At 41.3% G+C, this 23,972-nt stretch overlaps 1 protein-coding gene across 2 annotated transcripts in view; it reads right to left on the bottom strand.

Moving 5' to 3' along the window:
- The window catches only part of AOAH (acyloxyacyl hydrolase), a 919,324-nt gene that overhangs the window by 389,863 nt on the left and 505,489 nt on the right, over positions 1 to 23,972 (bottom strand). For both annotated transcript variants that reach the window (XM_078688219.1, XM_078688220.1), the window contains exon 10: positions 5,384 to 5,432. In XM_078688219.1, coding sequence (XP_078544345.1) covers positions 5,384 to 5,432 — 49 coding nt within the window. The remainder of the gene's footprint in view (positions 1 to 5,383; positions 5,433 to 23,972) is intronic.

Below are 23,972 nucleotides of genomic sequence, written 5' to 3'. Positions count from 1 at the left end.
CACTATCCAAGAGTATTATTAAAGAGTTATCATAAAAGAGCAATATAAATGTTCAAATACACTGTACTACATGAAATATAAGTTCATAAGGAAGATTAGGTTATAAATTCAGTGAATTACGCCATCACAGAGCATTTTTTTAAAAAAAACACCCACAGAGAAACTCACAACAGGATTGTACAAAGAAAATAAAAGGCAGGTCTACATTGTCAAGAGCCCTGAGCTCTAAAATAGATCATAAATATTTTTGTCTAAAAGAATAAAAATATTTACAAAAGAGGGTAAAGTGCATCAATGTCTGAGCGGATATTTCATTATAAGGGTAAACAAAGATACATTTTATTTCATACTGTCCATTTAGGGAAACAAAAATTGCATCTGATAGAGTAGTCAAGGGTGATCTTTCCCAAATATTTTTGATGTGAAAGATAGGATTCAGTACTCTCACATGTCTTAAACATAACAGACACTCTCAAAGATGGCTTTCCCAGTCCCTTTGCTTCGTTAGCAGCAGATGCAATTCTCAAAAATACCTTCTTAACTATATAAATCTCCCTTTTGATCAACAAATGGGGGGACAAATACAGCTCTGGTCTTTCCAGGGTTTCAGTGCTACTCCTGATGTAATTTAACCATGGAATTTTGTGCCCCAAATCACAAGCTAAACAATCAGTGATAATCTCCCGATTAAATTCAGTATGAGTAGTCCCCCATACCGCAATCCAGAGGAGGAGTGGCATGAGTTTTGTGTGATGTTCCACAAAACTTAAGCCCAATTCCTCATGTAAGAAAAAATAGGGACTACCTGCTCCTACACCTAACAATCGCCTTCAGAAGCGATTCTCCTCTTGTAAACTTGAGCAATCCCGATACTATCATTGTGATGTGCCAAAAGTCCTACATGGTAAACATTTAAGTTTATGCACCTCCACTAAAGGCAGGATTGGTTTACTAGAGACTCTGGAAGCCAAGCCAAATAGCGCCCCCATTGAGTGATTAAAATGGGAACAATGTTTGAAGATATAGGGCAACCAACTGCTACGAGAATTAAAAATTACACCTAGGTAAGAGAACTCACTAACTTGCCAAGTATTTTATCCCTTAATCAACATGGTTCCAATTCTGCATTGTTGCCCTCCATACACCATATAATGCGTTTGAGCTATATTTACTTCTAGGACATACATAAATGTAACAAAAGTGGTGTGCTATTTCTTGCCCGTACTGTTTTTTGTTTTTATAATTTTTGTTAATGACAAAGTATGTGCCATGGTGGGTTAATGTGAATGTGTGAGTTCTTGCATGTGAAGTTGGTAAAAACATTCTCAAGGCACTATGTTTTCTGAGGATGGCATGTCCTCAAGATATCACAAAAGCAGTGTGATACCAGAATATCAACTGCAAAATATTGAGTCACTATAGTATTGTGGATAAAATATTGCGGTTGCCAAAATATTGTGGAAAATATTTGCTGTGTTGAGTATACCTTTTGGATGTCATCAGTGTAAAAACATGCATCATTCTATAATATTATGATATTTGATATTGTTTTGAGGCATTCATTTCTGTTTATTTTGTGTATAATTGTAGTATGTGTGCCAATTTTATTTTATGTTGTTCAAAATGTGTTTTTTTTAATTTTATTTCAGATTGAGGTGTTTTTTGGTGGATTGTTTGGATAGTGTTTTAGTTTATGTTTTTAAATAAACATATAATAAAACATCCCATATGAAATGATGATTTATTATACATAATTAATATATTAACAACCATCTTAAAAATACATATTTTAGGTTAATTTATTATCAATACATTTTTGAGGATTGGTTGGGTAGTGTTTTAAAATTAATATAATTATTGTACATAGATATCGGGTGATTATATTGATATTACATGTATTTTATATTTTGACATTTATATAAATTACCAACGTAAAAAAAAATGTGTTTCACTATTTCACTTTTAAAAACATAATAATAATTGTGGTCCAAGGGTAACATTTTAATACTTTCAATTACTCCTGCAAAAATAAAAAATAGAATAATTTTGAAAAATGTGAAAATACTTTTAATAAGATATTGAATATTCATTACTATTAATACAATGTATTGGATTGTTTGAAAATAGTTAAATTTACGTTCATATTCATGTTAATTCACTTTCGATGGCCATGCAGCTCTACCATCTGGTTCACTGGTTTCAGACAGAAGGGCATTGCTTCCACCAAATATCTAGCAAAGTTCCTCAACTGAGAAAGGCCTGCACTCTAAAATACTACACAAGATTTATTTCTTGGTTACAGGTTTCATTATTTCCGCCTTCCTCTGTCCCTCATTAATTACAGCAACAAAAATAAAGGACATTCTTAGACATCTACAAAACGTGTGTGCATCTCTTGTGAAGTGTTCTTTCTATGCTGCTAAGGTTTCTGAGAATATTAATTCCAAATACATACGATTTCCATCACGTTCCACATTTCGATAATATTCGGCTTTAATGCTGTTTTGCATAAATAATGACATTTTATAATCCCCATTTCTGACCATCTATCATATCACACTCATTCAGTTCGGGGGACCTACTCACATCATAATCAAAAATATGAGAAGTCTTTTTTTCTACAGTGCCAAAAACCATTCACTGGTCTTCTGGACCACTGTCTACTGCCTGGGCCTTCACGTTGGGGCCTGTCTCTGCTCCACACCGCAGAAGGGCACCAGGGTCCTCCCCAGTCTGGGGCCACCATGCCCCGGGTTGGTACCTTCCACCTTCCTGGTGCCCGAGACTGGACAGCTAAGGAGGATTAAGCGCCAAGCCAGCTTCCCCTCCCTTTGGACCTGCCTGGAAAGCCCTTGTTCCTCAACTATCAAGCCCCCACAAAGGGGGGATTACAGAACACTGGAAGGGAGACACAAGTCAGAGTTAGCTCCTCTGGCTGGCCTGACAGTCATCTGGTTGGTAGGCCAGCTACCGACCGGTCATGTGGTTGGTCAACCATCTACTGGTCATCTGGTTACTCAGCCCAGTGACCAGGTAGCTCAGCCCGACCTGGTGACTAGTCAGCAGCCGACATTGAGGCCAGCACTCAGGAGGCTCCTTCCTTGAACCACTGACTGTCTTTTTGGCTCCAGACAGAATCCCTGGTGCCCACTCTGGTCATCTGGTCACATTGCTGATCTGCGAGGGGTTGTGCCCCCATCCCTGCACATAGCGACCCCGTGCTGCCCGCACATGGTGGAGGCAGCCTTTCCACGGGCCCCCGCCCTATCCCTCCCACCAGTCTGGTGGCAGAAGGACCCCTGGGAGGGGATAGGCCTCCATGGATGGAGATAAAAGTTAGCCTCAGAGGTTGTTGCTCTGATACTAAAGAAACATTCACCCAGAATCAGGTCTGGTGGGCAGAGGATGTGGCCTAATTGACAGAGTTGCCGACATTGGAACTGGGGAACCTGGTTCGAGTCTCTGCTAGATCAACAACCTTTGATTCTGGGAAAAATCACTTAATATCCCCGTGCCCACAAAATATGAACTTGTCCTTGTGTCATGTAACTGGTGCTCATGTAAAGCATTCCAATATTTTTGGATCAAGTTTGCTCTGTATAAAACTGCAAAAAAAGAAAGGTCTTCTATAAATGGTGTAGCACCAGGTGCCCCATGAACATGCAGTGCACTAAGGTCGACGGAGAAGACTCCCTTCCACCCGCACTCCAGTCCCGGAGGTAGCAGCTCTACGCACTGGCCCAGAGGCCGGATATCCCAGGGCAACTGAGGCTCCACGGCACAGTGGTATCATTACGGTTTAGAGGGGTTCTGACATAGAGGCATTCAGTCATAATCCCAGAGATGGTACCTTTGTCCATTGGCTACTCAGTCAAACACATACACCAAATGTTTGAGCCTGAGGTTCCACTCATACTAAGCGTGCTTACTATTGCAACAACATGTGATCAGTACGGTAAAACTAACCTGTCTCACGACGGTCTAAACACAGTTCATGTTCACTATTAGTGGGTAAATAATCCAATGCTTGGTGAATTCTGCTTCACAATGATAGGAAGAGCCAGCATTGAAGTCCTCAATGCCTCCCTCCAGGACTGTTCTCATGGATAGCCTTGCTCCACAAGGCACCTTGCTAAGCTAGCTGGGCCAGTCTCTGGCACAGTAGCAGCCATCTTAGTTTCTGCTGAGGACCCACACCATCTGTTAGAGCCTGTGGACCTCATCAATCCAAGTTTCACTCAATGATTTTAGGAGGTTGTCACTGTTCTCACCCTTGAACGTGGGCTATGCTGCATCCTTTGTTTCCAGGATTTTTGAGAATTTGAGGATGCGGGCGACCGGCAGAGAGCTTGGGAGTACATTTGTAACTCCAGAATCCTTAGGCCACAACCATATGCATTTAGTCTTGCGTGGTATAACCTCATAGCCTCCTGCTTCTCCAACCATCTTGGATTGACAGTTGCTTTCATTCTGCTAATTCCTGCTCTCACGCATATAGTAGCAATAGTAGTTATTGGGGCATAGGAATAGTTCTTTACTAGTGACACATAATGCATACTTCTGCTGCATCCATCGTTGTTTGGTTTTGAATGCTACTTTTTCCTAAACTGATAGTACTAACAAATTGTAAGCTGCAATTACATTCCTATACATTTCCAGGTGTTGGTAAGTCATGGTGCTAATTTAGTTTTTTTCTTGTTTTAGGTGCTATAAATAAGGGTGTTTTCCCTCCCCTGGACATTGGGCAAGCAGTGCTATTTCAGCACTATGTATATCTGATGCAAGATTTCTGCAATGAAATTGGTACTGGCTTTTGTATAATATTTAACATTTGAGAATGCTGCCTATGTTACTAGATATTACAATACATACGTTTTAGCAATTACCTTTTCACTCTAAAATATGGTGAGAGTTGGAACATTGCAACCAATCTGTTACTCCATTTTTGGGAATCTTTGAAAACCAGTTTGATTAGATAATTTGGGAACATCCCTTCTCTGTGCCAAGGGCTTGGTTAACAATGGGTTTGAGCATTTTATAAAACAAAAGATTGACTGGGTATTTGACATGGTCTAAACCAGTCAATATACGCCCTTTGCTGTTTACTCTCCTCTCTAAAGCTCCCAGCATTTCGGTCTTCTGATATCATTTAGACCAATGCATGAAGTTTTCAGCACATAAAGTATTTATGTGGAGAAAACCATGATGAAACAGAATGTGCAATAGAGTACAGGCTTCAAGTACATACGCAGAAGGAAATTTGCAAACAGTGGCGTTTCCTTGTTAGACGCCCACCCCAGAAGTAATTTTGTCTAACTGTCAAAGTGGTTAAAAGTTGCCAAGTTCAGCAGAAATGTAACTCTTTTAGAAAAACTAGACCTACCTTCGCAGAACTTCTTTTCATACGGAATACCATCTTCTGGATCAATACCCTATAAAAAAACATCAACACGTCCATTTAGTTTTCCTTAAATATTAATCACTGATTTAAGGCTGTCAAAAAACATATGCTAATTTGTATTGGGGTGAAGCACAAAATAATATATGGCGATGCTATTCTCACTTTCCATTTGTTGTTACGAAAGCTGGAAAGTATTGTGAAGAAAGGCTGGACTGACCTTAAGGGACACACACGAAATCCCCAGTGGACTAAGAAATAGCCAAGGTTGAGTAAACTGCAGAAACCTCACTTGATCCAGCATACAACATTACAGAATGAAAGATTTATCGTTTTTATTACAGCACAAAGCCTTAGTAACCTCTTCCTTATTAAGTGATCAATTGCATGTATTCAGTCCCAAATTTAAATTAGAGAAGCAAATTGTAAAGGAAGAACAAGTTGAATATATCCACAAGATAGAATCTGAATTAGATATGTTTGTCCTATCAATTTCATGATTAAAACAAATTTCATGCCACCATACATCAATTCATAGTTTCCTGTTATCTTTCTAGTTCACAGCTATTTGTTAAATCGCTGTAACAATGACTACATCTGCACTTTACCTTTAACTGGAACAAATAATGCTCTTTTATAAGACTCACAATAGTGTGAGGCTGAAAAGCTACATTAGTTTTAAGCATAAAGTTATTGTTATTCCAAATTAGTAACCAAAAGCGCTTCAAGACTGAACAGTCAAAAAATAAATGAAAGGAAGTCCCAATAGATCTCCTTCAAGACCCACATAAATTAGGGGGTAGGTTATTCATTTTTTGCAAACAATAAGGGATAAGAAAAGCATTTTAATTGTACTCGCTGATCTAGAAGAATTAAAAAAAATCCCAATGGCATTTCATTTGTCAGTTTACAATAAGTAAATCTCCTTCCTATTGAAATTCATTTTAGGATTTTATCTTGTATATTTTTTCATCTTGGATCAGTATTGAGCTGTGGGTAAGATTAGAAATATAATTTATGGGAAGATTTGTTGATTCTGAAGCATATCTAGAAATATTATCCAACACATTTATAGGCTTATCATCTCAATTAAAATAAACAGAATTAGGTACATGATACTGTTTTTCCACTTGAGAAAATGCAAGCTAAATATCCTCTGTAAATAAATCACTTATCCCCTTTAACCCATTTGTTTTGATTCTTTCAGAAAATAACTTTGTGATTCACTCTAACAATTCATTATACCATGAAACTTTATCAGCATTCCTAGGATTAAGAAAGCCACCTGTGGTGGAAGAGCTTTCAGTATAGCCGCAGCCCACTTATGGAACAACCTCCCTACTGACATCAGAAAAATAAACGAATTGATGGCCTTTCGTAAAAAGGTGAAAACATGGCTCTTCCCCCAAAAAATCTCCCAAAAAACTTTCCAAAAAATCTAACTGATCAGCACCTTGTCCACTGTCCTCTTCTGTTCTACAGGGTTCTCAGCTATATGTACCTAGCGCCAGGATGCCCGTAGGGTTACAGAGCGCTCTACAAATTCTATAAATAAGAGGGATGCAAGAAAAATGTATTTTTGTAACAAATTATTGAAGAATACCTGGCCTTAGGTGCTAGATATACTTTGGTAACCCAAAAGGAAAATATATTAGGTGTCTGAGACTACACCTCTTTAAACAAAAAGACTAATAAAAAGCATTTTTTCCATGCACATTTTTACACAAATGCCATTATCATTAAGGGCAGGATGTATATAGACTAGGATGAGCGATTGCCAAATAGTGATTCTATCCGAAAAGCTATTTGGAAATCACAATTCCTTAAGTATGAAACATTTTGTTTCATACCTGCAATTCCTAGAGGGTCGCAAATTGACCAACCTCATAAATATTGATGAGGTAGGTTACAGTTTGCGACCCATTAGGCATCAAAGCCATCACAGGGATAATAGTCTGCTGAGGTCAGCAGACCACCATGTCGGTGATTGCATTTTAATAAAGTTTTTTTTGGAAGCGTTTCAACCATGAAAAATGAAACGTTTCGTTTTCCCAACATTCACAAAGAGGAAGGGCCCCTTCCAATTTGTGAATGCATTACAACCAGTTTTGAGTTGGTTGGAAAGTGGGAATGTTTTGCAACTGCATTTCAGTAACAAAACATTTGTCCATGGTAATGTGATTCGGTATTTGGAAGGGGCGCTCTAAACACGCCGCTTCTAAATACCGAATTGCAAAATCCAAATTGCTACTTGGTAACATGTTAACAAATCACAATTTGGGCTTTATATATTTCCGAAAGCATTTTTCTAGTTGCAAGTGGGCTGATTCTGCGATTCAGCCCGTTTGTAACCTGCAAATTGCTTGGTATATAAGGCCTTAGGATGCAAAAGCCAATAGCGGCTAAGGGAGTCATTACGATCCAGGTTGGACCGGCTTTCGTGGTCCTTTCGGAGGCGGTAGGACCGCCACGGTCTTGTCAGGATCAGTCGTTTTGACCGCTGGATTACATTGTAAGGTTCATGATGAAAGTTATGATGAAAATTTAAAGGGATCAAACCCCTCCTTTAACCTTAGGTAATATTAATAAAGGTTGTGAAATTCAAGCCCCCTTTTGGTGTTCCATAGAAAATTTTACAATAAAGAAACAACTTTCTTAACAAAAATGTAGGGATAGTGACAGGTCACATAATACAGGGATAATATGATATAAACAAATATAATTTTGATAATTTACAATCTTCCCCACCAAGGAAAGAAAAGGGCAGGTTATTTCCTACCCAGATTGGAGATTTTCTTTATGGAGTGCTCTAAATTCATTGTAATAGTCTCTAGTATTAACATACCATAAACCCACATATTTAATTGCAGATTGATTCGATACAATGTTAAATTCAATGCTCATATATTTTATATAATACTTGCTAAGAGGTATAATTTCAGATTTGGTTCAATTTTATTGATTAAAAATATTTATTAAAAAAATCAGCTTCAGCAAACCATGCAGATAGAGAGGTTTGTGAGTCAAAATATCATCTTAATGAACTATTTTATTTCTTCATCTACAAAATAGAAATCCACAATGTCTGAATTTTTTTGGATTCTGGCCAGGAAAGATGTAAGTGATAAAATAAAGATACAGAGTATAAAGTACATCCTTGTTTTGGCCTCTTTCAAAATGGCTATTGGAATATTTAAACTATCTCAAGTTCCCTCTGCCTACATTAAAACAAAACAAAATCCCAGGGAGGATCTTGGGACTAGGTGCAAATTATGTTATCTTGATCTGCCATTGTTTGACCCACAGTTCAAAACAGGGCTTAACATGGGATAATATGCAGCAGTCTGAACATTTTAACTGCGTGGACACTGCTCTACATAGGCACCACAGTGGGTGTCTCAGCATTAATACAGGTGTAACTATTTAATCTAATTGTAATGTATGAAGTTGTTTCAAAGTATTTAGTGACACCACAACACACAGTGATCATGAATTCAGTCAGGGTAAGCAACTCCTAAGGTCCTCATAATGAGAGGCCCGGCATTTGGTGAAATACTTATTTGACTGACAACTACACCCACTAACCATTGATGCTCAATTATTAGAGAATATAAGAGATCCTCTCTCCCTATCTCAACTGCCAGTAAATGTAAGTGATCTTCCTCCCCTATCCCCTTCTACTATCCACGTCAATCAACGTACATTTAACAGTACAGTGGCAGCTAACGCCTTTAATGTTTTGTCCTGGAATATAGCGGGTTTAGAGTCACGGCTAGAAGACCCAGAGTGGCTTAGCTTAATAAATCAGCAGGATATTGTAATGTTCCAGGAGACCTGGGCCACTAAGAAGTTGTACCTTAGTGGGTTCTGGTGTTTTAATACCGTAGCTGTTAAACCAAGACTGGGTCGTCCATTTGGGGGACTTTCTATTTGGATTAACATCGCTGCCGGCGGGAGTTTTGAGTACATCCCAACAGATAACTCACATTTCCAAGCTCTGTTCTTTACATGGAAAGTTTCTTTTTTTTTTTTTTTGAAAAACCTTTATTGGTGCAATCAAAGCAGTACAGGCGCAGGCCTACAACCACAGGGGCCGTCCGCAAACTCAGGAGATAGAAACAGGAGCCGTGCAAATGTATACGGTTCAAGGATTAATCACGTTTTAGTCATAATACGTGGTTGTAGTACAACGAAGCACAAGGATAAGAGAGGTTTCATTTTTATAATATTGAAAAAGAAGCGGAGGCGGTATCATCAAGGGCAGCACACTACACAACATACAAAAAGAGACGGGAGGGGTGTATCCCTCCTAGCAATCGGGAATCGATGGTGAACAATAAAGCCGAAACTACACTACGCCCGCCGAAGGCAGGCCAGGAGTAAAAGTCAAACAATGGCGAGCAAGTTAGCGAGAACATCATATGGAAAACCCACCCGTCCAAGACAAGAAAATAGAGGCAAGCGCAGATGCCCGACAGAAAAGAGATGAAAGAGGGAGATACAGCCAACCCCACTAAGAAGGAAGAGAGAAAGGGACCATAGAGCAAAACAAACTAAAATAACAAACCCCCCCCCCCCAACACCCGCCACCCTACATCACCGTAATGGCTATGGCCTACCCCACTAACAGCGTGCCTGTCGCCCCAGAATTACCCGAAAGAAAGGAAATAAAGATAAGAAAAAGAGGAAAACAATAAAGAAAAGTCTGAGGAGAAGGGCCGGCTATTCAGTGACCCGGTCCCTCCCACCCCCGCATACTAAAATCGTATAAACAGAAGCCATAGAAAAGTACAAATATCAGCAAGCACATAAAACGCAATCAAGTACAGTCCCACAAGACGTGTCCCTGAATCACCATTAACCAGCAAGAAGCCCCTCCAAGTCGCAAACGAGGTCACCCCTGGCCACTTCTGTTAATAGTAAAAATGTTAAACAGCCTTGCAGTCGGGAGACAACTCAATACAAAAGATTCAATCGTCCCAAGCAAATCAGGTAGCGCCGCTGCCCAACATCGTCCCAGCCACCGAGAAACAGCCGACGATGCATGGCGGAGGCCAGAATGCAGCAATACACAGACCACCAACAGTTCCAAGTCCAAAAACAGGTCCGCCAAGCATGGAAAGGCAAGCACGGGATGCGGGAAGCATCGCAGCATAGCCCGGGCCCCATGCGCCATGCATCGTTGGAGCCTCTCCACTTGCTGGTCAGAAAAAGGCCCCGATGAGACAGCCACCTATGGAGCAGGTGTGACGACAACTAGCTCAGGAACCACATCCATTCTCGCCCCCAAGACTGTAGACTCAGCCGGGGAACATGACACCTCGACAGAAGGAGACTCATCGGCACCGACTCGGGGGCAAACCACTACGCTACAAAATGGCGGGTCAGTAATGGCAACGATCCTTCCCTCTAAGTCCCGGGATCTCCGGAGCAGAGCAGTCCGCAGGGTTATCAGCGCAGCCAGTATGTGGCTACGCGGCAGCGTTTCCTCACGTAGCCGAATTCCGGGGGTCTCAAGTTCAGCGGTTATACCGTCCCCGGGAGAGGTGCGTTCCAGGACGCCATCCGCCATTGCAGCCTTTTCGTGCTCCGTCACTTCCCCTCCAGCTCCGAGTCCAGTCCGACCATCAGAGTCAACAGGTCTCACGGCTGAAATTCGACAGTCTGCGCTTGGTGCACAAAGGAGAGTCAACAAAAGGCCGGGTGTGCTCCCCGCAGCTTGCCGGGAGCCAGCTGCCGGTTCCCGGACGGGATTATTAACATGGCCGGGCGTCACACCCAGGGGGAACCGGGCGACACGGCCTCTCTCCGGCTCGGCGATATCTCGGGTTCACGGGGCAACCCACTATTGGGAGTGGGTTGGTACCAACTCTCCCGGCTCGCGGCTCTCAGGCTCCCACTGACCGGCTTCTCATCCAAACCAGGGCCGCCAACACTACGAACACAGCCAGGCGACCTCTGCAATCGAGGCCCCGGCGTCAGCGCCGTGAAGGCCGGCAAGCAGACGGGGACAGGTCTTCGGATCTACTGCACGGTGGAGCCCCAGAAAGAGATGGTAAGTGATCGCTTCTCTTCAGCAACTTAGATCGACAAGCCTCGCTCAGGATTACCATCAGGATAGACGTGCGGGGAGGAAGGGCCCTTGGAGCCAAGCGTTTATGCGACTGTTCCGATCGCCATCTTGGCTCCTCCCCTTCGTTTCTTTTTTCTTGATCAATTTTTATAATAATGATTTTAACATGATTCCAGATAGGAATTTTATTGCCTTATTTACATTCATCACTAAAATAGAATCTATGAAAGATTATGAGAAAGCTGATGGCATTTTGCTGGGCGGGGATTTTTAACACTAGGCTCAACGATGCCCCTTCGCATAGCAGGAGAAATGAGCAAGGCACCTCTCACCAAAGGGGTGTTGAGCTGCGTTCTTTCCTGAGCTCTTACAGACTTGGAAAATGCTATTGATATAACTGCTACATTTTTATCGAATGCTCAGTTTGTGCCAACTTTCAGAGGCAGGGGGGTGCTCGTCAATTATTGATTATTTCTTTATCTCACCTCGCTTTGCTGACCGTTTAATCGAGGGTGCTGTTATTCCAATGAGCCAAGGGGACCACAACCCCATCAGGGTCATCATGAGACTGGAATCACGGCCGATTTTAGAAAAGGAATGTGGCGCTAGGAATTTATCGCCTTCTACAGATAATCTTAGACTCAGATGGCGGGGTATTAATAAAAAGGAAGCGTTCAGTGTCTTAGTAAGAGACAACTTATGTCTCTTCAACTCATGCTTGTCAGACACGGCCCCCTATCCCAAGGCTGTCTGTGATTTTGTTAAGATTTTTTCAGCCTCTAAGTCTTTATTATCAGCACCACGAAAGGAAACTAAACCAGGCCTAAGATGGTTTGATTATGAGTGCTCAGCAGCAAACAGAGAATTGCGCAGGGCACTGTCTTTTAAACCCACCTGTCCTATTGCTGAGAGAGAAGCAAGACGCAGGTATAAGACAATAATTAATAAAAGGAAAAACTACATCCTTAAAGATCGTTGGGATGCATTAGCTAGAGCAGCTGACCTAAGAAAGGGTGATGCATTCTTGGCCGCTGTCAAGGACCTGCAAAGTTCTAGTCTATTCCTGACCCCAATCAGTTGTACCATTTCAGGTGAAGCATGGGTGGATCACTTTGCTACCATCTATGCCGCACCACATTCTGGGTCAGTTCCAGTGTCCTTCTCCCAACCACCGAGGGTCGACATAACCCTAGCTGAGGTAGAAGATGGCATTATTCAGAGCACAAGGAATAAGGCACCTGGCCCGGATGGCCTACCAATTGATATTATTAAAACAAATCTGGAAATCTGGGCCCCACTTCTTTTAAATGTTTTTAATAACCTTACGCCGCCTCTCTCCCTCCCACCTGGTCATCAAGTATTATCGTCCCTATTTTCAAGAAGGGAGATCGCTCTCAACCAAGCTGCTATAGACTTATCTCTCTTATTGACAATACCTTAAAAATTCTTGGTAGGATTTTATATAATAAGATTCTGAGCTGGACCGAGGACAATGGCATCTTGGAGCGCTGCCAACTAGGTTTCCGTAATAAGGTAGGAACCACCGAACAGTGCCTCAATCTAAACCTTATTCTAGGCAAATATAATATTGCACGTAAAACAGCAGTTTACCTTGCCTTTATGGACTTGTCCTCCGCTTTCGATCTTGTGAATAGATCAAAGCTCTGGACAGCCCTTTTAAATTATGGTTTGGATGAATCTCTTGTGCATTTCCTGGCTTATTTGCACAAAGACCTTTATGCCTGTGTCAGGATCGCCCAGGGGGCGAAGTGACCAAAGCTATAAAAGTCCACAGGGGGGTTAGACAGGGTTGCGTGCTGGCTCCTCTTCTTTTTAATATTTATATTAATGGGCTGCACAAAACTCTGATTGAAATTACACATGATGTTCCCATAATAATGGGTAAACTACTCCCTGTTTTGTTATACACGGATGATGCCGTCATTATGGGCCGCACCCCGAATGCTTTACGTGCCCTGGTCAAGGGGTTCGCTGACTATATGGAGTCCCTTGACCTAAAAACTAATTTTAAGAAATCTTTTATCATGTCTTGTGGCCCCAAGAAACGACAGCTAGGCTCTATTTCTGTGGGCACTGATAAGCTGTGGTCTACCAATCGTTTCCCGTATTTAGGGATGGTCTTTGCTGCGAACAACTCCTGGACCGAACACATTGCTTACTCCAGGGGTAGGTTCTCAAACGCCATTAATTCTATCCTCAGCTTACCGCACCCAAAAAACACAGGCTCTTTATTGGCAATTTTAAAGATTTATAAAGCTCAATGTATTCCGGTTGCCACATATGGAGCAGAGGTCTGGGGCATCGCTAAGAATCTATCTATACAATATGAGGAGAATAGGTTTCTCAGGAAGACACGTTGTGTTCCTATTTCCACCCCACAATATGTTTGTCATGAAGAACTGGGCGTGAATTTTATTGAAGATTTTGTCCGTGCACGTCCAGCTCTCTTCTGGCTCTCTATTTGGAAGAACCCTGCGGCACTACTCACAAAAGATATTATCACCGATTGTCTGAATTGTGATAAGTGCATTTATATTCCCTGGCTCTCTGGAGTGTATATAGTCTCAGTAGCATCAATCAAGGGAGTGTTTTTATTAATTATACTGCAAATGATCTCCCACTTAAAAATGACTTACGACATTCCTTATATAAACTGTACACTAGAGAAAGATTTCACAGGGAATCTCTGAAGAAAACTGTCTCCTCTTATTTGTCTTATGATTTTTTGATCCCACCATTGCCCCGCTATTTGACACTCCCGATGAGTTACTGGGAGCGAGGCTTATTATTTCGCCTCAGGGCTGGTACTATTAAATTTGCACTCTGCTTTCCCCTCGGCCACCACAATGAACTTGATTCTTTTCCTTGTCCGTGTGATGGCCTGAGTGGACAATCTGTTTTGCATTTGTTATTCTTTTGTAAATTTTATATGAAATATATTAAATGGTTTTAACTCCGTATTTTAAAAAATGTAAGCCTATTAGCTTGGAAAATGCATATTTAATGATATTAACTCTGAATGAGGATGAACTTATCTTTCGCACTGGCACTTTCTTGTGTATAGCTGTCCGAGCAAGACAGACGATGCTTGATCCATAAATTTGGCCTTCTGTATATGTATCATGGAGATCCTTTTTTAATGATGTTTTTTTTTTGTTTCTTTTTAAATTTTATTTATTTCTTTGTTTTCTATGTACTGTACTTTTGTGGATACTTGGATATCCGAATAAAATTTATTGAATTGAAATACTTATTGCACCTGTTAAATAAGGATATACTAGGCATCATTATTTAATGGGTTTACTGAACAACACCTACTCCAAATTTTCCCCTGATAATGGGATATTACATGCAGATTTTGGTGCTTACCGCCAACCTTCACATGTGGCAGTAATTATCAGGCAATTTCTGATGGTAAAGTAGGCGGTTTGACCACTGAAATTTAACTTCGGGTCGGACCTTATTGCACCTGGTAATCACTGGTTGTGATAAATTCCTCAAAATGTATAATTGAGACTCCTGTGCAAAAAGGTTTTTGTGCAGGTGATGGAGCAAGGATTCGCATGTAACGCGACTTGCATGTATTCAGTCCTCTCAACATAACAAATAATGTACTAATCAACATGTTTGTTTCATTAATATTGCATTACACACATTTTGGGTATTTAGATGACGCTTACCTATGTGTTTTAACATTAATTCGCTTGCACTAAAATGGCCGCTGCTACGCGGGATTTTCTACTACGCATGCGTCTGTCACACCCACGTGACATGACGTATTCTTTGCTTTGGAGGGAATCTTTTGCTTCTGCGCACTAGAACTAAAATGGCTGCTCTGTGTTACAGCGTGCACGAAGCTTGCGCTGCAGCTTTTGCTAAGCTGTTCGTTCTGCTTAACATTAACGCAATAGTTAAAATTAAAGTAATGGTAATAGAGTAGAGATAAGTGGTATACAGTGCATTCATTTATTCTGTGTTCTCAAACTGTTTCTTTTCTATTCTTGCATGTAAATCAATTTGGGCCTGACGCTTTTTGCTGAACTCCATCTTGGAGAAAATTGCGACTGCGCATGAATCACAAAGTCCATGAAGCAGAGTGACCTTTGAAATGCTGCCAAAGAGCCAAGATAAAAAATGGGGTGCCAAAGAGCCAAGAGCAGAGGGCTGCGGAGCACTCTGTCAGAAGATTCGATAACCCAATCGGGGTTCTGGGAGCTGAAGTGCTGGTGAAGCACTTTGTCGGGGAAATTGATAACTCAATCGGGGTTCTGGCTGTTTGCTGCAGAGAGGGAGTAGCGCAGGCGTTGCAACTTAACTGCGGGTGCCAGTCTTAACCTTTGGTGGTCCTGTCCTGATCCAATTTGGCTTCACCCGTCCTGATTCTGATCCGCAACTGCTAGCCTACTGGAGACTGCAACTTTCGGGGTTCTGTCCTTCAACTGACCAGTGGCCAAGGTTAGTTCTTCACACCATTCTAGGTAAATATAAAATCCAGGTGGGTTCGTCATTGATTTGTTTCCTTCTTTTACCCTCCCTAATCGCTATATGTTTGATAATACTGTGTTCATATCAAGTTCCTTCTCTTTACCCTTCTCTACTTTTAAATGCTCGTAAAAAGTTTAATACGTCTTTTGCATAGTTACATGTTGATTCCAATATTCAAAATTGAATGTCTCTTGGTGTTTAATCTTCGGATCATGACATTTTAAAAGATTTTAGATAAAGAGTTTAAACCTTTCCCGAGTTTGTAGTTATTATAAGAGTGCAAATGGTATTTTTTCCTATTATTCTAACACCCTTGATCCCTTAGGACTTTAGGTACCGGTGACGTGGATTGGTAAGTCAAGGTATAGAAAGGTCAAAAGTCCTAAATGTATAAAATACACTGATAGTAGAGCAAAGGTTACCTGCTTAATTTGTGAGTTTATTGATTATGGACCCAGGTGAGTATTGGTAAAAGACAAGTCGGGTGACCTGGGAGCTCTATCAGCAGGGACAGCAATTTCATGGGCCACATGTAAGGAGTGCTTTATTATCCAGACAGAACTTGATGTCATGCAATTAAATGAATTTTCCATTTACAGTGTATGTTTCCAAATAAATAGGCGATGTAATCAGTGAAGATTTATTAGCTGGAATTCCTAACAGATTCCTGATTTGCTTTTTTCTCAAGTTTTCTTCACACTGTAGGACAAAGTAGTCTGCTTTTCTTGACATATAATTATCTTCATCCTTAAAATCAATAGAATATTTAAAACAATCTAAAATTAGGCCACTCATCACGACTCAAGCTTCATTAAATTCAAAATGTGCTTTTTATTAAGATTATTCTTGAGTTGAGGAGAAAAGCTTGGCAAAATGTATTTAATTATATATTTACAGCTCTATCAATTCCTCTTGGTAAATTGTGATGCACAAATCCAATTTGACTATAGATGTGCAATGCAGCAGATATGACCCTCTCTATTATTTTTTGTTGCTGTATGTATTCTGCCCTTTTCTTACCTCTTGTAAACACTGACACATTCATGTAGCTAGTTATACAGGTAGAATCTCTATTTCTAAGTCCCTCCGTTTATACAGAGAAATAAAATGTCGCTCCGGAACATTGAGTGATATGCCTAGGATAACATAATGTTGTAAAGTGGGAAGCTTGGTTTTGAGTACTGGTCTCCGGTTTCTATTACATATTGCTCAGCCACTAGAACACCGCCTTGCAAAATAAAATATTTGGCTAATATATATTAGTCACAAAATGACTCTCACAGAGCTGGATTTCTAGAAGATCAGTGAAAGGCAATTCTAGGATGCACCAACTATGCCTTCCCAAATGTACCCAATTGTACTTATAGTCACGTGTATGTTGTGTAGAATTATATAAAAATAATATTGTATTTAATGATCAGTATTTGCTTACTTCAATGGGGATTACACAGAATTCAGAGCCAGTGTAAGTGCAAGTGAATTATTCTGCCCCTCCTCTTGACCGTGAACCACCGTCTTGTCATCAAAGACCCATTATGTGTGATCTACCAACTCTTGGAGCAACAGAGTATTTTAGGGGTAGGGCTTCCCAAATAATATAGTATAATAGTATACTGTTTGCGAACTACTTTTTCAATATATTCTTTTAATAAGATATATTTTACAGATAATGGGGCCTATTTACAAATGCATTTTGGAGAATGTGAAGTAGAACTCCTATAATACTCTTTTACATACTCTTACCTGCCTGTGTGAATTGGCCCCAAAACACCTAAAATTGGAAATGTTGAGGGAATATTCATATAAAGGTAGTACAAATAGGAAGGAATGTGTGCTCTTCGCACATTTACTAGTGCGGAGTTGGGTGTTTCACAGCAGATTCACAAAGGCATGTGTGAGTACGTAAAAGAGTACGCCAAGGTCTTTTTAAGTAGGGTGTACTGTCCCTGTTTGAATCGCTGTGAACCTTAGTTGAATGCACCTGGCACATATCAGTACAAAATACCCTGTTATCTGTGATATAGTGATATAAAATAGTAATATAGTGAGGGTGCTTAGGCAAAGGCCACCCCTGATGTAAATGAGAGAACGACCCTTTGAGTGTGCGCTGATGCACATTTAGCACTACCACGATCTGTATTACAAGCATCAGCAGCCCCTTCTGTAATAACAAAAATAAGGTGCACATGCCCTTGTCCCTGCAAATCTTTCTATAGTATGGCCCCTCTGGAATTACTATTAGAATTATAAGTGCTTTTCTGCTTCGGTCTCATTTTGTGGCCCATTCGCAAAGGCAATTATAAATATGTGAAATAGATCTACCAGAGCATTACTTCGCATGATTGGCTTTGTGAATTGACCCTAACATGTTCAGCTCCCTTTTAGAAAAGTGCAAATCGGAGATAGTTCTTTCTAGTTGTACTAATTGTAAATTAGCATCCCCTGACCATTCTCATTTTATTCCCATTTTGGATGTGTCACGGCCAGTTCACACATACTCTAGTTGCACTACTTCAAGCGCTCATAGATGCTCTTGAGAATCAGCCCTTAAATCTTGTAAACTATTTTGCTTTCTGCATTGCTGCTTTCTACTACGTAACCTAGGCACTTCCCTGCATTAATTTATGGGTTGGGCTAGCCTGAATGTATTTCCAGTCTTAGGATAAGATTTTTCCGTGCATGGTAAACACCATGCACGGACACCTGCACTATAGAGCTCAACTTCATGTGAAATTGATATCCTGACTTTATCCTAGTGTAACACTAACCTTGCTTGCATACAGAGGCACATGCTTGTTCAAGGTTATACAAACACGTTCTGTGACCTGGGGGCGGGCATCCATAGCATGCATTCATAGGGTACATGTCTTGGGAACATCACATGAAGCGGTAGTGGCAGTGTACTATGTTTTGAGACTGTGGCATGACCAGGCTTTTTTCTGTGTGTGTCAAGAAAAAGTGTCCCTTTAGGCTCCTCTCGCGTAAAGTCCTGCTGTTATGGGAAACCCACAACCTTGAGCTGACATCCCATGTGCATGTCAAGTGTGTGTATGTGCAGTGAGTGTATAGATCCTGCATAGAAGATGGACTCTAGGTGGTGTATTAGTCTGAAAACTAGGGCCTGTGGAATCCATCTTGGATGAGTCTGGTTTAGCATTGCATAAGGTGGAAGAGGAGAACAGCTTCCCCAGACACTGGAAGTGTACTGCTGCATTCTTATGGCTAAAGAGTAGACTGTCAGACACTGAAGTGAGTGTGGACTGCCTTTAGAACTTCAATTGTTAACAAAGAGCTGCTGATTAGTTATTCCCCTAAGCAATTTCATGTAGGAGATGGTAGGTGTGAGGGAATGGGACTGCAGATTATGTTCTGTAAGTTGAGGACCTTTCTAGGCCCCAAGACCTAATGCAAAAAGAGTAAAGTCAGGTCTCCAGGAGTCATAGCACCCTTGATGACTGTGTCACTAGAGCGGCACGTCCTCCTCTACTCCCAAGTTGTCTTAAGAGATTCTCCAATCGGGAATCAAGACAAAATTCCTCCTACAGATTGGGCGAGAAAGCCATATATGCATGAAATATTTGTTCCATGATTCCTTATACCCCTAACACAGAGAGGTAGACAAAAAATAGATTCTGGGGCACAGTTTTTGCCCTGATGAAAGCCTTGGACCCTAAGAGGCCATCACTTTAAAGGATTAAATATGTTGACAGACTAGCAGGGTAATAGGGCCATTATAACCCCATATTACCCTTTCATCATTTTTTTACGCACACCTGAACAATCAATATTAAAGGGATATCTTGGTTGCTGAAGATACTCTTATTCTTTGAAGAAACAGGGCGAAATTGTATCTAAATTGCTTTCTGGAATATTGTTGAGCAAATCCCGGTTTTTAGGGACCAGAATGCAATGCAAGAATGAAGCATGCCACTAATAGCGTGAGCGAGGGTCTAACAGAAGAAAAAACTTGTGTTTACCATAAAGTAGGGTGATACTCATAAGACATTAGGCTCTTTTAATGTTTCTGGGTGTGGGATATCTGTTAGGGTTTGAATAATAAATAGGTATGATGCATGTCCTATCTATAGAAACTTCTCTCTCCCCGTGAGACAGTCTGATGGCTACTCCACCAGGCCATTTGAAATTTCTAGGCACTTCATTGTGCCCATGTACTCCTTATGCAGTACACTCCATTTCTACCTGCGGTGAGAGTCATCATTTTATAAAAAGGCTGTGTCTGAGGAAGAACATGGAAAATGAATTTGAAAGAGAACCAACCTAAACAGGTACTGAAGCCTTAGCCAGCAGAATCACATCTGTTGCAAATTCGAAATCCATAACACTTCTGTTGTTTAGGTCTCAAGTCCTTCATGACCAAGGAAGGGAGTGCACCAGAATCTACTTGAAGAGCTACTGTGCAACCAGGGCTGTTGTCTACCTGACAGCCAGTCTCCCGGAGGTGAGAGGACATCATCTGAATTCTGCACTTTCAGATGGAGGCGGTCAGGATATGCCTGATGTGATTAGAAGTCACTGATGAGAGAAGAAAGAAGTGAAACCGGCCCTGCAAGAGGAAACACTTTCCAGGAGGAGAAGCTTATTATGATCCCCATATGTGGAGCACCACGAGAAAGCTGACTATTCCACAGAGTGAAGCCAGGAGTGAACTGTGCTTGTTTCCCATGTGAGCTGCACTAAACACTTATAAATATCAAGTATCACTGTGATGCCCAGCAATCTACCAAATGTTGGAAAGACTGGAGATAAAGGAAAGTGAAGCAGCATTGCAGCCGAAGTGGAAAGATCGGATTGGCCTAGAGGCCACAACTGCAAAAGTAACCACCATGGATGACCTAGCCAGGAGGCTCCAATTGCCAAACCTTCACTAATCAGCAACTGGCTGGGAAGACTGCTGCTACTGAAGATGAGACTTGCACACAGGTCTGCCTCATAGATCTCATCCCGCAAGCACAGTCCTGAGGGGAAGCTTTCTCCTTAGTCGTCACAGGAAAGAAATCGCCATCTCGTGAGGGTAGGACCACAAACCACATTCCCAGCACTGCTACATTTGTGTTGGTCAGTAAAGAAGGGCTTAGGGTGCAGCTGGGACCAGAGATGAGCATGAGTAGATGAAACTTCTGTGCATGCCTAAGACTTTTCTGCAGGGGTAAAATACATTGTACTGAGTTGCAGAATTTACCAATGAGGGCAATTGATACTATGAGCACCAAGGCCGGAATGGTGTTAGTGGGATTCAGGTGTTTCACTGGAAAGCTGGGAAGGTGGCGGACGATTTTGCAATGGTAAGGTCCAGTTTTGCTTTAGTGCTACAATATCAACCACCGTAACAACAGCAGCAATGCTCCAGACTTCACCCCTGGGGTTGGTCTGTCAAAATTGCCAGGGCTGCTATAGGTTCCCATGCCGGGCCTGATGAGCACCAGTCCTTGATCAATGTCTAAAACATATTGTGCTGAAGAGTGTGGAGATCGGACCCAGACCCTAGTGTGGAGAGAAGACACCCGTGAGTAGAGAAGGTGTGTGTAGCACCTCAGTGTGAAATGAAACTTGGATTATTATCAGACTGTACTACATTTCTATTGAATTGCGTAGCACTTAGTTCAGCTCTGATACCAAAGTACTTTCCTTCAAATACAATTGTATCTGTTGCTTTACTGTTAAGTTTCTACTACTGTCCTTCGAGCTACCTACCTGAGAAGCTTTGAACTGCTTGCGTTTGCTACCCTGAAAGTCAAGTGCGGAAAGGATTTTACTTGGCCTAGTTTCTGGAGCTATATATACACCAGGACAGACCCCTTTACACAAGGGACAATCGATCTCTATCACCTCAGTTCAGGTCTAGTAGCCCATTTTTGCCTATTGCTCTCCCCAACGGGGTATGACGTGCTTACTCTACCAATTTTATATTTAGTATGTTTTTTTTTTTAGCTTTGGCTTCAGTAGCACTTTGGAACTATTTCTATTTAATCTACTAAATGAAAGACAGTGACTACTTTTGAATGCAAAACTTTAGGCTTTGCAATTGATTTTTGTGGAGGAATGGAAACATAATGCAGATACCGTAAACAGAAGCTATTGCACCTTTATCATCATAGCATTACCTCATCCTTTGGTGTATAATTTTAAAGCTGTCTGTGTCACAACAGCCATGTCAAGGACAGCCATTCCTGTAAATGCTTGTTCTACTAAACACAAAAGTGCCGAACTGAAAGAAGTAAAATAACGCCATGAGTGGTAACTTTGGGTGCTGGACACCTCAAGAATGTTAAAGTCCTCTAGTGCAGTGAAATATATTTTGAGGCTCTCAGAAAGGGCATAGATGGATAATCTCATATGTGTTGATCCCTGTGAGTTTTACGTTCCTTCGATTGATCTATACATCCATATTTATCTATTCAAAACCATCACTCCATCCACCCAGCATATTATTTTAATCCACCTAGGCAAACTAATATGTTCACTTATGTATTCACTTCAGCCGGGCTTGGTCTCCCCGATTTCTAAGGGTGTCTAGACTCCCCGAGCTCTTGTCAGTTGCATCGCAGCCCTCAGTGTGGGCTGTAGTCGATAATTGGCGGCGGATGCAACCGATTAGAGCAGCAGATGCCGGAGTCTCACGGAGATGCGCCCATTTTGGTGGTTGTTGCGGCCACGCCCCGCGATTCAAACTTGAGTAGGGTTTCACACAGTCAGTAACCCAATTTCTTACAGTGGTGTCAGATTTGAATTTGTGTTTGTGCAGTGCCATACAGTAAACTTGTGCTACAATACCACCCCACATAGATAAATGAAGACCAATTTGAGTTTTTATAAATTATCCTTGATTAGCTACTTTCATTTCTCCACTGTCTGTGACCATTTGAGGTGGCCAACTTGTATAAATACACAGTGGCTGAGCTCAAGCAATTATGCAAGGAAAGGGGGCTCCCCACCAGGAAGGGTATCAAGAAGTTGGCGCTGCAGAAAGCTCTGAGAGCCTTGTGGAAGGATGATCTGGATGAGCAGAATCAGGACCTGGATATCAGCCCTAAAATGCAGCCTTCAGTGGAGGAGGATAACACCTTTCCTGAATTGGAACTTGTTATAAAAGATTTACACTGGAAAAGGTTCAGCATAAATGTATTGCTTCCAATCACCACCACAGCTTCCAGTCAGCTGGAGGCAACTGTAGAAACTTCGGAACACAAAGCATAGAACGTTCTATAATAGGAAGGACAGAGGAGGACTGGGTTGTACCAATAGGTATAATATAACACATCTCCCTTGCCAGGGAAGCAAGGAGGATAAACAAACAGAAGACCTACTCTAATGAAACAATGGATAAAACTACGCCACACCGGGAGGGAAATGCAAGAAAAGATGAAAAGGAAAAAAGGAAAAGAAAAAAAAGAGGTACTTCAATCACATATACAAGCTAAAACACTGCTTGACCAAAAGCAGCATAAAGACATTATAGAGCACAACTACTTGACTTTAAAATCACCTTTCCAAACAGGAGGAACTTTGGTTCTCTGAGATCTGTGGAGAACATTTGCGCCAGTGCCCATAGGAATTCTCTCAGTGCTAGAGTCACTGATGTGTTCACGGGCCAGTCCATGTGGCACTATTTTGTCCATACTCCAGGTTTGACCATTTTCCAACAATACAACATTGTATACAACTGTGGTTATTCTGCAAGGCTCTGAACATCTGGAACCTTCCCTTCTGTGTGATTTGGGAAGATCAACTCAAACCCATTGTCCCTCACAAAAATTAGGAGACTTTGCGTGTTTGTTGAAGTTATACCTGTTTTTGTACCTATCTTGGTGTTCAAGGAGTCTCTTGGATATAACACTCCTATTCACCACACACCTATTTTCCTTTTTTTAACCAAGTAGCTGATAATTTGATTTTTGGAATGCTACCATTTAGGGAGGCAAACGAAGTGACACCTGAGATGCTGTTAGGTATGGTGCGATAAGTCCACAAGGTGTC

Source organism: Lissotriton helveticus, chromosome 4_1 (genome assembly GCF_964261635.1).
Source record: "Lissotriton helveticus chromosome 4_1, aLisHel1.1, whole genome shotgun sequence".
Classification (NCBI taxonomy): domain Eukaryota; kingdom Metazoa; phylum Chordata; class Amphibia; order Caudata; family Salamandridae; genus Lissotriton; species Lissotriton helveticus.
Note: the sequence above shows the minus strand (reverse complement) of the source record. Positions and strands in the feature narration are given on the sequence as shown.